Source organism: Neolamprologus multifasciatus, chromosome 19 (assembly GCF_963576455.1).
Source record: "Neolamprologus multifasciatus chromosome 19, fNeoMul1.2, whole genome shotgun sequence".
NCBI lineage: Eukaryota > Metazoa > Chordata > Actinopteri > Cichliformes > Cichlidae > Neolamprologus > Neolamprologus multifasciatus.
Genome location: NC_140457.1, coordinates 27585310 through 27599607, shown reverse-complemented (window position 1 = coordinate 27599607; position 14298 = coordinate 27585310). Strand labels below are relative to the sequence as shown.

The following is a 14298-nucleotide window of genomic DNA, read 5'->3' as shown; positions in this document are numbered from 1 at the left end:
TCCAGCGCGCGTGCCGCCCACAGGCTCTGCGTGTCTCGTGAGGAGTGTTGTCCTTTCTCTCCCCCACAGGTGTAAAACAGAAGCGGCTCGTGACGCTTTGCGCGGCAGATTCCTGCGCGTGTCAATCCCGCTGCAGTTTGTCAGGAAGGCACCACAAGTCAGCGCCTTTACTCTTAACAATAACAGCCTCCGCCTAACACGGTGACTGTCGCTATCGGAACAATATTACACCTACTTTAAAAAGGCTTTTTTACTTTATGAAACATACATTTCAGTGTTATGTGTCTCACTGGGTCATTTTATCCAAACATGAAATTATTAAATAAATGATTCTGTGACCCGGGGAGAGGGGACGGGTAATCTCTGAACACTGACACGAGAAGAAACCAGGTGTAAGAGCTGAGTCCTGATCCTGGTGAGAGGGAATCATAACCAGATTTTGTCTAACTTTGCAGGTGGAGGTTTTGGCAAGAGAGGGGTAATTGGTCCGGGTGAAGCAGCGTGGTGTCCAGGTGAGGTGATCCGAGAGTGGTGTGACGGGAGGGCAGGTGAGCGGATGCAGGATGACCGGGGGTGTAGAACACAGGGTGTTCATTTTTAATGAAAGCACTATGACGGTCAGCACTGACTGTGGTTACCTGAAGACCTGGTGGGGAGCTGTGGTGAGCGCTGGTCTTAAGCAGGTTTCCAGGTGGAAACCGTTATTCGGAGGTAAAACCCCGGACTCACCCGGACCATGACACCCTGCACCAGTAATTCCCATTATTACTTAATAATAATTATTATTATTATTTTATAATAAGCGCGATATTTTAGCACAGTGAAATCCAGAGACTGTAGACTTCGCTGCTGAATCAGCCATAAACACGGCGGATGAGCTGGCAGGCGACTTTTATTTTGATATACAAATACCGGAAGTCCTTCCGTTCTCCGTTCCCGCGACTTTACTGCTCGGTTCGCTGAGTGACGTCTCTCACCGACCGGTGAAATACACCGACAAATCGACCGGACTGACCGCTTATCCGTCTTTGCTGGAACTCACGGCATCACGGACTGTCCCTCTCCTCTCCCCGGCCTGAAGGGCCGAGCCGCTGACACGGAGCGGTAGCGCTGCTCCGCAGGATGATGGATGTATCTCCGGTACTGACCGACGGACGCGCATCCCGGTGGACTCGGAGGACGGTCAGCGCACACTTTTGACCAGCTCAAAGAAGACTGACGCACCGGCTGTTTGCTCCTTCAGTTTTAATCCTTTCCCCCGGAATGTCATCATCAAGGAGCGAGTAAAGCATCTGCTCTCGCCGGGTGCCGCTGGACGTCCTTCTCCTCAAGGGTTTCTGGCGCTTTTAGCAAACGTTAGCACCGGTATGAGCAGGACCGCAGCTGCCCGTCATATCTAACCGGGGTCGGAGGGTGCTAGCAGGGAATATTTGGATCTGTGGATGAGAGCCGGTCACCGGGTGGGATTGTGTACGGAGCGGAGGAGGAGGACGGAGGAAGAACAGCGGCAGCAGCGGAGAACATCCATCCTCATCCCCGGAGGGGGGCAGAAGCAGCGACGAGGCCACAGGACGATGTGAAGATGGGGGTAGTTTTCGGTCTCCTGTGGCTGTTTACCGGCTTCCTGCAGGGCGTGCACGGCCAGGGCGTGTACGGTAAGGACGTCATTAGCATACAATTCAAATATTTTGAGTTAACACATGCACGCGCACCTCACATGTTACGTGAATGCGATTTTGAGTGCACGCGAGCGGCGTTGATCTCGGAGTATTACAAACAGCAACTTGACCTTGTGAGGGATTTGGCTCCTGTGTGTGCGTGCGTGTGCGTGCGTGGCTGGTTCGTGGTTCATTCAGTCCTGTCACACTCGTGCCTGGCCTAAAGGCACAACAGGTAGGCGGCTACACAAACACAGATACACACACCTGAGCATACAGGGACAGCCGCAGTGCTAATCCTGCATCATGGCCCCAGCAGTGCCGTTATTAGACGGCACTGTGGTTTCGGTGTGTGCCGGTGGTTCTGTATGAAGCAGCCTGCAGCTCCGCGCAGCGGGAGATGGGGACATGATGCTGCTGCTGTTTTCATTGTATCAGTCCTGACATGACCGGGCACTGGAAATGACTGGAAATGACCGGAAATGACCGTTCTTTTACTGGTATGCTGCTGGTTCGTTCCTGTAGTTACTGTAACACATCCCAGCTCCTGCACGGTGGCCATTCCTCTACTGTACATAAACCCCAATCTTCTCATTTTCCCTTACTTGCACATTTCACATATTCTGGTGTAATATGGTGTCTTAACTGTGTCCTGCTGTACTCTAGTCCTCCAGTAGAAATCAAGTTCCATGTACTATAATACTATGTTGTTATTCAGCTGATGATCTGCTTATTTCTGTGTCGCAGCTCTTAGTAAATACAGTTAGTGTGTTACCGTAGACAGTGTGCTGGTGCTCAGGCACCTGCTGTTTCAGCCTCTTACTTTATAAATGCCCTTTTTACAAAACTGCATTTTCCAATGTCTATTTTATAATTTTATATTTGACTTTTAAATTTTGGCCTATGACATTGATTTCCAATTCAAAGCATGTAATGGCCAACAGTTGTATTTGGATGTAACAGCAGCATCGCTGACCTGCTTTTACAGCCAGAGTTTAGTCCTACACTTTTCAGTGTTTGCTAATTTTATGAAATGAAATACTATTACAACACGTCAGTGCAGCCAGCCAATCATAAGTGATAATACCCCACACTGAGCTTATAGCGAGCAAGCTACTTTGATTTCAAATGTACAAGTCATCTCCATCTTTGTCTGACCACAGAAATTTAATACAATTTATTTATACAGCACTGAGTAAGCACAGTCGCCTCAAGGTGCTTTATATTGTAAGGTAGACCCTACAATAACACACAGAGAAAAACCCAACAATATTATGACCCCCTATGAGCAGCACTTTGGCGACAGTGGGAAGGAAAAACTCTCTTTTAACAGGAAGAAACCTCTGACAGAACCAGGCTCAGGGAGGGGCGGGGCCATCTGCCAGAGATTAATAACATGTATGATTCAGGCCACGACCAGCGTGACCAGATCATTAGTGTATGCACATGTCCACATGTCAGAAACATGTTAGTCCTTGATATGTCTGTGTGACATCAGTAGGTGTGTGGTGCTGTGTGTAAGTGCATGAGACATGCAGCAGGAGTGTGTGAGTGTGCTGCAGAGAAATACTAAAATGCAGCATGTGGACGTCGGCGTGGACGCTCAGTGGACGCTCAGTGGACCCTAGTGGATCCGTATGTATTTACTTTTGTAAAAACACATGGCTGTGCTCAGCATAAAACACAACCATACCTTCAGAGCCTGAAAGCTGAAGCCCTTTAAACCTCTTTTCTGTGGCCATCATTTATTTCCTGTAGAGGTTTATGGAAACTCGTCCTTGGTCTTGACCTCAGCAAACTCTTCTCTGAGGAGTTTTTGGGCCCACACACTCATTTTCTAACCCATTTTATAAATGTTGGTCGTTTCATCCAAAAGGAGGATTAGCTGGTATGTTTACTGGCAGTGATTAGTGATTGACAGAGTGACATCACAGACCTGTGAGTTAGATTACAGTGTGAATGGTTGTCTCTGTGTTAGCCCTGTGACAGACTGGTGACCTGTCCAGGGTGCACCCTGCTCGCACCCTATGATAGCCCCCCCCCCGCAACACTGACAAGGATAAGCTGAAGAGAACGGATGGGTGGGTGGATGGATGGATGGATGGATGGATAGATGGATGGATGGATGCATGGATGCATGGATGGATAGATGGATGGATGGATGGATGGATGGATTCATGGATAGATGGATGGATGGATGGATGGATGGATGCATGGATGGATGCATGGATGGATGGATGGATGGATGGATGCATGGATGGATAGATGGATGGATGGATGCATGGATGGATGGATGGATTCATGGATGGATGGATGGATGGATGGATGGATGCATGGATGGATGCATGGATGTATGGATGGATGGATGGATGCATGGATGGATGCATGGATAGATGAATGGATGCATGGATGGATGGATGCATGGATAGATGCATGGATGGATGCATGGATGGATGGATGGATGCATAGATGGATGGATAGATGGATGGATGGATGGATGGATAGATAGATGGATGGATGGATGGATAGATGGATGGATAGATGGATGGACGCATGGATGGATAGATGGATGGATGCATGGATAGATGGATGGATAGATGGATGGATGGATAGATGGATGGACGCATGGATGGATGGATGCATGGATGGATGGATGCATGGATGGATAGATGGATGGATGGATGGATTTATGGATAGATGGATGATGGATGCATGGATGGATGAATGGATGCATGGATGGATGGATGCATGGATGGATGCATAGATGGATGGATGGATGCATGGATGGATGGATAGATGGATGGATGGATGGATAGATGGATGGATGCATGGATGGATGCAAGGATCGATGCATGGGTGGATGGATGCATGGATGGACGCATGGATGATAGATGGATGGATGCATGGATAGATGGATGGATAGATGGATGGACGCATGGATGGATGGATAGATGGATGGATGGATGGATAGATGGATGGATGCATGGATGGATGCAAGGATCGATGCATGGGTGGATGGATAGATGGATGGACGCATGGATGATAGATGGATGGATGCATGGATAGATGGATGGATAGATGGATGGACGCATGGATGGATGGATGGATGCATGGATGGATGGATGGATGGATGCATGGGTGGATGCATGCATGGATGCATGGATGGACGCATGGATGGATAGATGGATGGATGCATGGATAGATGGATGGATGGATGGATGGATAGATGGATGGATGCATGGATGGATGGATAGATTGATGATGCATGGATGGATGGATGGATGCATGCATGGATGGATAGATGGATGGATGCATGGGTGGATGGATAGATTGATGATGCATGGATAGATGGATGGATGGATGGATGGATAGATGGATGGATGCATGGGTGGATGGATAGATTGATGATGCATGGATGGATGGATGGATGCATGCATGGATGGATAGATGGATGGATGCATGGGTGGATGCATGCATGGATGCATGGATGGACGCATGGATGGATAGATGGATGGATGCATGGATAGATGGATGGATGGATGGATAGATGGATGGATGCATGGATGGATGGATAGATTGATGATGCATGGATAGATGGATGGATGCATGCATGGATGGATAGATGGATGGATGCATGGGTGGATGGATAGATTGATGATGCATGGATGGATGGATGGATGCATGCATGGATGGATAGATGGATGGATGCATGGGTGGATGCATGCATGGATGCATGGGTGGACGCATGGATGGATGGATGCATGGATGGATGCATGGGTGGATGCATGGATGCATGGACATTACTTTTGTATTTTTCGGTGACCCTGTCTGTATAATTATCAGTAAACAATACTGTTACAGAGTTTTGCAAACTGTTGTGTGTCAGCATCGCTGGTGTTGTCAGTGCCAGTGTTGACATGACCTTGAAATAATATTATGATCAGATTTTGTTGTAATTGTAGATGTCAGATGGTAGTTTCAGTAATCATCTGGAGCACTTTCACCAGCCTAAAGAGGACGTACCTGTTCATCAGTATGCTGACAGCAGGCCTGTTGAAAAACCTCACAACAAAAGAATGGTTGTTGTGCAGTAATTTTACTCATATCCAAGCAAACATGTGTGATGCTGTTGAGAGCATGATCGTGTGTCGGCGTGTGCTGCGTGTCGCTGCGTCATAGATGCTGTGTAAAAGAGGCCATCACGTTTGCATATCATCAGGAGTGGATTGTTGTTTGTGAAGCGCACTCTCATGTTCTTGTTGACTCTAAGTAATAAATGAGATGTGAAGCAGATGTTTTAGACCAGAGCGTTGTCCCCTGCAGCACGTCGGTGTGGTGCGGCTGGATGAGAGCGTGCTGTGGAGACGCTGTCACATGTTCTGACCTGAGGTCGACCAATCGCATAAAGTACATGAAAGAAAACAACTAATACTTTATTTGTTCATAACTGAATAACCATAAATGACTTCACTGTTTGGTCTGTGATTACTAATAATAATGATAGTAGATAAATACTTTGATATAAATGTAATTTGATTACAGATTACACCTACACCCTCAGCGTTGACGTGCTCACACCCAGCAGTGCTGGGGTCACTGCAAAGAGTGTGTGTGTGTCTGGTTCTTGTGTTACTCTACGATGTGGCCTGAGGTGCACTCACACACTCACACACACACTCACACTCTCACACTCTCACACACACACACACACACACACTCACACACTATAAAGCTTTGGTGACAGTCGCACACACCAACACTGTTTGTGTTGTTTATGTGACCAGTAAACAAAAGGCAGCCAAACGGGAGTTTCAACAGTACCAGGTAGAAATCCTGTAGTGTGTGTGTGTGTGTGTGTGTGTGTGTGTGAGAGTGTGTGTGTGTGTGTGTCAGTTACGAATAACCAGGATGTTTGAACACAGCTGTTCTTTGGTCTTTACAGTCTGTGTAAAGGAGCTCATCACCACGGTGATGTTGGTGAGAAAACTGGAAATGATTTGTTGACATAAAACAAAACTTTTAATTCTTTTTAAACACATTTGTTCACTGTGTTTTTCACCCTGGGGCTCATATAAGATGCTGATTCTTTCATTTAATCTTTTCTTGTTGTGTAAATATGGATCACTAGGATTGGTGTGTAATCTGTTTAATCTAATAGTCTGATATCCACTGATAGGGAAATTCACAGCGTTGTGTCAGATAACACAAAGCTGAAACTCGTTGCTAACCAGTCGCCACGGGTCGTCTAAAATAGATGGTGAGACAGAAAAATCTTCATTTTGTTTGAACTATTTATATGTGATGCAGATATTTGACATTAGATAAAAAAGCGAGCTCTCAGTTTACCGGTCGATCTACGTCCCTACCCTCACCTATGGCCACGAGCTGTGGGCAGTGACCGAAAGAACGAGATCGCGAAATGAGCTTCCTCCGAAGGGTGGCCGGCCTCTCCCTTAGAGATAGGGTGAGAAGTTTGACAATCTGGGAGGGGCTCAGAGTAGAGCCGCTGCTCCACATCGAAAGGAGCCAGCTGAGGTGGTTTGGGCATCTGACAAGGATGCCTCCTGGGCGCCTCCTGGGTGAGGTTTTCTGGCCATGTCCCACCGGGAGGAGGCCCCGGGGCAGACCCAGGACACGCTGGAGAGATTATATCTCTCGGCTGGCCTGGGAACGCCTTGGTGTTCCCCCGGATAAGCTGGAGGAGGTGGCTGGGGAGAGGGAGGTCTGGGCTTCTCTGCTTGGGCTGCTGCCCCCGCGACCCGGCCTCGGATAAGCAGAAGAACCACTAGTGCTGGTTAGCTGGGTTAGCATATTGGCTGCCACTGATTAGTCAAGTCCATGTCTGTTATCAGCTGTATTTTTGGGGATGCACGTATAACTCACAGCTATGTGTCATGTGTTTTCTGAGGTATGGCTATAGTAGCAGTGTGTTCACACCAGGCTGATGCATCTTCACACAGGCCAAGAAGAAAAGATAACAGCTGTCACAGCTCTCTGCTGTCCTCCTCGTGCTGGCTGTGAGGATATCTGTGTGTTTCCAGAAACAGTCCAGCTGCTGCATCTGTGTCAGTGACACAGGGGAAACTCCAGGTGACTGCTGAACAAGTGAGCTCGTGTATAAATGTACCATCAGCTTTTTACATTTACTGATGTACAACAGTGAACCATGAGAACTGACAGGCAGAAATCATCAAATCCAGATGTCTTTAGTGCTCGTCAGTCATTTCTGTTTGTTGTGAGGACGCTGCCTCCACAAGTGTTTATGAGGACCTTCACTCTCAGTCACAGGTGGTCAGATAGAGTCCTCCTCACGGACAGCCAACACATTAGTCATGTCTTCACCACCATAATCCAGGTCCCGTCCCCTCGGTCAGCATGTCTTTGTTATCTGAGAGTTCAAATAAGAACCCTTTCCATCCTTGGTCTACAGAGCTGGTCTCTGTGAGCTGAGCCTGAACTTACTGGGACCTGCTCTCAAGTTTAAAGTCTGCATTTAGAATAAAATGTAGACTTTAAATGTAGAATGAAGAAACAAGTCCAAATGGAGCTGTCAGGTATTTCATGGAAAAATGTAACTTTTACAACAGAAGGAAGTTACTCTGTTGACTAATGATGTTCATCAGTTACTGTTTTTCTGATGACAACAAGGTGATGAGCTGTCTCGACACCATCGATGAATAAAATGGAAATGAAGATGTTCTGGAGGTGATCCAGTCAGAGGCGATCTCCTACAGATGATGTAGATGTATGGATGCTTTGCATTTGGTTTCCAGGAAAAAGAGACACTTTGTAAACATGTGGAGCAACTTTACACTTTAGATGTGAGTTGTTTAAATTTAATCTGCTATAATCTTATGATATCATTAGAATTCAAACTAAACGATGTTTAAGTCATGATTTGCTGTCAGTTTAAGCGGCTGTGGGATTTTTCTTTGGTTTGGAAGATGCTAACAAACCGCAGCATGCGTGCATGTTCCCCGACATCCTGGAGGACTGGCAGAAATAACGCGCAGCATCAAAGTGCTCACCAGAGCTGTTCACATTGGTCTTCTGTGTTTCCCTACTAATAACAGCGCAGTGTTTGCTTTGGGTCTGACCGTGTGACGTCACCTCACACCCAGATTATCTGTAATCTTATATGTGACAGATTAGAGAAGAGGAGGCGTATTACATCACAGCCGATGTTACTTACATGGGTGCGTCTGCGGGGCCGTGCAGCTAAAACTGCATTTTTACCAAAACTCGTGTTCAAACAGAAGCTGTGAGGCTGCAGCAGGAGAGGAGGACAGGAAGGGGATTAGGTAGCAACATCTGTGTGTTTGTAGTGAACATTTGGTGAACGGAGGCCTGATTGTTCTGCTGGTTTCTGCCACAGAGGCTTTGGGACGAGCTCGAATGATAAGTTGACTAATCTATGAGACAGAAAATTAATTTCAAACTTGATTATCTTTTAGCTCAATGTGAGAACAAAAGGAGGACAGTGTCTGTGGTCCAAACTGCAGCACGCTGTCCACGATCAGACTTATAAATTCTTACATTATTTGAAAGTGTCGCATTTGTCTGTTGTGCAGCTGCAGCAGGTAAACTGAATGTTTATTGTATACTTTCCTGCTGAAGTCACGTGTTTGTTTCACCACATGCCTTTGGGATGTACGTTACAGCCACATCGCTTTACACGATGGAGCTCTTCCTGTCACAGTCGCTGAGCAGATGGATGTGTGCGTGACCCTCCTAGTTCACTGAATCCCCCTGCAGTGACCTTTTCTTTTTTATGAGATAAATATTTATGAGCTTTTTAAACTGTGGATTTATTTGATGTTCATCCATTCGCTTCCGCTGAGCCTTGTCTGTGTCAGGGAGACGCTGGAGCCAGCTGTCACAGGGCGAGAGGCGGGTACACCCTGGACAGGTCGCCGGTCTGTCGCAGGGCTGACACACGGGGACAGACAACCATTCGCACCCACGGACAAGTGCATGTCTTTGGACACCGTGCTGCCCTTTAGTGGGTATGGTTGTTTTAAAAATGACACCACAGCTGTAACGTTTGTTCAGTTTAACCATCTAAGTGTACTGAACACATCAGCTTTCACACACGTTCACACTGACACACGGTGCTAACAACAACAAATTGTTGCTTTTAGCTTGAAACAGACCAAATGTACAGTTGGTAGAATCTGTCTGAAACAAAGTGGCAGCTGGACCCAGTGCCGCCCTGCAGCAGCTGCTGCTTGTTCACGGGCTCAGCTACTGCTGCTGATGTCTGACCAGAGCTCACAGCATGTAAAGGCTGCCAGCTCAGCTAGCTGGACCTCTGCTTTGTGGGTTGGATCTCAGTTATAAGACGAATGTGAGCACAAAGGCCAAAAAGGAGAAAAACATTTATGAAACTTGGATGTAAGCTGTTCGATATAACCATATGTATCGGATCACGATATAAAAACGTCTGTCGGTTCATTTTACGCTGTCGTTTGTTTCGTGGTGTCCAAAATAAACTGTTTACGGTAATATTTGTTCATGGTTTAGATGTCACTGTAGAAGTTCTTTCTGTCTCTGATATTTAATGTAACCACACTACGGACGCACAAGCGACTGTTTTTATGCGTTGTCGTTAGCAACAACAATCATCTGGCTCCGCCGTCCGCTTGTTTATTTTCCACATAAACCTTTCACAATAAAGCTGAAGATCCTGCTGAGATTTTTCAAAATAAACTGACTCACGTGAAACAGTATGCAGAGTGTTTACAGACGAGAAGCTAAAGAATGAACCTTAGAACAGGCCGTGTGACAAAGACTCACAAAGAAAACTGTTACTTGTGTAACACTCCAGCTACACGACGCCCAGCTGAACACACGCCACGGAGGTCGAGCTGCCCGAGAGTCACAGAATTAGCTGCAAGTGTTTGTGATATATATCGTTGTCAGGACGATCTTATATTGAGAGATGAGAGTTCCTCGTTGTCACTTTCAAAACCAAACAAATCCTGTTGTCAGTGTCAGAGTCGAACACCCTCTGAAGGGCTGTGGCGGTGTCTCCATCATGCAGCAGTCCAGCCCTTTGAAATCCGTTGGTGATCGTGGATGTTTTCACACTTTTCCACGCTGTCAGAATCTACTGGTGGAGTTGGGCATAACTTGCTTTTCGCAAGTTTATCGCCGCTCGTCATCCACGCCTCCCGCTGAACGCGTAGCGCTACTTTGAAGTTTGTTTTTCGCGCTACTTCATACGGCACTACGTTGCCTGGCGGAAGGACATGCGACCAACATACAACTCTTGAACCCCGATCCTTCCGCCAGGCAACGTAGTGCCGGAGAACAAACAAACAAAACAAATCGTCTTACGATATCACAAAAATCATGGACAATCCATAGAAAAGCCGCACCCGACTAAAAGGGTTCAAAGCTTGTGCAAAAAGCAGCGGCTTATAGCCCGACAATCACGGTAATTGGATAATTGAATTTTCCCCTTTGAGAGTACATTCTCTCCCAGTGCCTTAGAAATGGAGATCCCAAATATGCTGGAAAGTCTTTGTAATATTTATTAAAACGTCAGTTTCCTTCAGAAGCTGAACCGCCAGATTAAACTGTTTGAACAGTTACAGCATCACTGGCTAGGAGCAGCCAGCTCTCAGACCCCAGCGTTAGTCCAGGACCTGCTGATGACACTGAAGCTGTCCGGGCGAGTGTGAGCCTCGGTTCGTCCGATGAGTCAGCCGCTGTCATCCTGCGATGGCGGCTCCATCGTCACCGTGGCTCAGCCTGCAGTCAGTGTTGTTGTTGCCGTGCTCTCTGGCAGTCAGACGTGTTGTTTGATTTGTTGTTGGTGACACTGATCTGATTTCACAGCCATATGGGCTCATTTTCTGCCTCATAAACTCTCCTCAGCACAATGAAGTTAAAGCTCATTTGGATGGAAAAGGTCAAACACAAACAGCCAGTCTGCCGCACGCTCGCTCTGCGTTTGGCAGCTTTTCACTCGACTCCAGGAGGAGCCGACGGCGCCTCCTGTAGGCCGCTCCGCTCACTGCAGGCGCCACACTGAGTCCAGATCCATGTGTGGGACTGAGCACAACATAAAAGCACACTAAGACGTCAGACTGAACACTTTTGTTGTCTTTTATCGTCTAATTTGAGCAAATATGAAGATTGTATGTGTTTCGTGGGTGTAGATGGTTTTCAGGCTTTCTATACGTATGTTATTTTAATGCAGATCAAATTCCACTGAAGCTGGCACAAGGTGTCAGTTTCTGTTGTGAGATCAATGTTCCTGACAGTTACGATTCTTAATCATAACTGAGATTAAAAACCAATCAGTTGAACATAAAGATGCTTTAATTTAGTGAGTAGCTTCCTGTATGAGCAGATGATGATGAGGAAAAAGAATCGTTTGTTACTCTCTCTGGTCTAAAAATGTTTCTTTGTTTGTTTGTTGTGTGTATTGGTGCTTCGTGGTGTGTAATGTCCCCAGATGGTGGTTGTTACGCACCTTTGTTAGCCAACTACCTTTAAACAACTAAAACATAAATAAAAGAACATTTTATCGAAGAACATCCAAATACTGGAGAACGACCGCTGTCCGGGCTGATCCTGACGACGTGTTTGTGGGAAACATAACAAACGTCTTAATCGACCAATCAGCGAGCATTAGCAGAGTGCTAGCATTTCACGAGCGCTGTCAAGTCATCTCTAAAAAAGGTGAAGGATGTAAGTGTTTTTGTTTTTGGAGGCACTCACACTGTACTCACAATATTTATGTGTGTAAATATAGATATATTTGATGTCTAAAATAATTGCTCATTCATTAACTTTTGAGTATCCTCTGCTGCTCGACTCTGCTGCTCGACTCTGCTGCTCGACTGAAACCACCTTCTGTAAAATGGGACATCAGTTCCTGACTGCTGTGTCGGTGCACTGGGTCCAATGCTAAAGCTAGCCTGAACACAACTATCCATAATCAGACTGAGGAGTGAAGATCTGGTAACAGACACCTGCTGTGTTCATCCCCAGTGCTGACTGCTGAGCACTGATCACTGTGGAGTTTAGTTGAGTTTGGAGGAGGAGGGTTTTCAGTTTGTTTCTAATGAAACCTTAGCGAGGACTGTCGTCTCCCTACACTGAACCTGATTTGTTCCCAAACCACACAACATAAGTCTGGACCTGGTCCCATAAATTTATGGGCGCTACCCAAAAACTGTCCACGTACGCCTTCATACTAGTGCAGCCTCACACTGAATCTGTTTGTGTGTTTGTGAAACATCTTTGGTTACACCTTCAGTTACTGCAGCAGGACCGCTCAACAACCACACACTTATGTGACAGTCAGTAAAAGTATAGATTTCCAGGCACTTTGCCTAAAATGCAAACCTAAACCAAATGAAGTGTAAACACTTGAAACAGCCTGACGGTGCAGACGTTTCCTCCCAACAATAAATCTGTGATTATCTGTTTTCTAGAGGACACGAGCGACGTTCTTTCCAACATTATTTAAATGTTAAAATTATAATTTAAAACAGATGTAAAACAAATAAGATGCTGTCCTCTGTGCTGTTGCATGCTGGGACAGCAGGTGCCAACAGACTCAAACTGATCACAAGGACAGTAAAGCTGTGTGGATGAAGCTGGACTCTGTCAGGCAACACCTCCAACACGCTCTGTGACGTGCTGGCCAGTCACAGGAGCACAGCGAGAGACTGAGATTACCCATAATGCACCACTGACCGACACAGGAAATCATTCCTGCCTCTGGTTATCTCTGTGCAACTCCTCCATCTAATGCACAGCACACAGTGCAGCAGTCACATGTCCTCTACAGACAAAACAACAGAAACAACTCTCACTCATATTCATCTCATCTCTGTAACACTCTGGATATTTATCATTTTGCTATTTGTAGATATATTAGAGCTAATTCTTATATTTGGTAACTTTATTGTCTGTGAAGGTTCTCGGTCATCCAGGTCGTCGTAGTCTAAGGAGCTTGGAAAGAAAAGCGTCTGGACTTCGTTAAGTTGCAGCTCTCATTCCAGAAGCTTCTTCAGTTCTGTTTGTTTGTAATATATTGTATTCATTGATTTAGTTCAGTCTGTGATTGTTGTAGAGAAACTGTAACCACATCATGTAGGAATGAATAAGATATTCTGATTCTTAACTCTTAAAAGTGAAAACATTTGTGCGTCTGTGGGTCGATTTGTTTGGAGCAAGCCTCCAGTGGTCATTAGAGGAACTGCATGTTTTCGTACTTCACCTTTAGCTTCATTTTGCAGCCCAGGAAACTGTCACTTTACTTTTAATAACCAGCATTTCCACCAGCCTGTGAGGCAAGCTGCCAGTGGCCTACGAGCCTGGAGACAGAGGTGGCGTTAGCTGATCGACAAACCTCCAGATATTGAACCACATCACACAGTTCTCAGGCCTTTTTGTTACTGTATCTGTATATGATGTTTGACATGACCTCTTCAGCACTAATATGAATCTACATGACACTTCAGCCACGTACACGTGAAACATCCTCACAAGTTCTTTTTTAAATATATTTGAAGTAATTTGCAAACAGGGTGAGAGGTGTAGTAATACTATTTCCTGCTAGTATTAGCAGCTCGTAGTTAGTATTATTATACAATTTACTGACCCTTTGATGGACCCT

The 14298-nt window shown here is 45.9% G+C and overlaps 2 protein-coding genes and 1 long non-coding RNA gene across 5 annotated transcripts in view; all 3 read left to right on the top strand.

Annotated features, from left to right (window-relative positions):
* The window catches only part of LOC146496756 (uncharacterized), a 496205-nt gene that overhangs the window by 346099 nt on the left and 135808 nt on the right, over nucleotides 1–14298 (top strand). The window lies entirely within an intron of this gene.
* The window catches only part of LOC146496757 (uncharacterized), a 358433-nt gene that overhangs the window by 270616 nt on the left and 73519 nt on the right, over nucleotides 1–14298 (top strand). The window lies entirely within an intron of this gene.
* The window catches only part of LOC146496755 (MAM domain-containing glycosylphosphatidylinositol anchor protein 2-like), a 149192-nt gene continuing 135808 nt past the window's right edge, over nucleotides 915–14298 (top strand). For 2 of the 3 annotated variants that reach the window (XR_014871051.1, XM_085142524.1), the window contains exon 1: nucleotides 915–1655. Coding sequence is in view for 2 of the 3 variants with exons in the window: in XM_085142524.1 (XP_084998650.1) it covers nucleotides 1583–1655 (73 nt within the window). In the remaining variant the exon portion in view is untranslated. The remainder of the gene's footprint in view (nucleotides 1656–14298) is intronic. The other variant, XM_085142525.1, reaches the window with a different exon arrangement.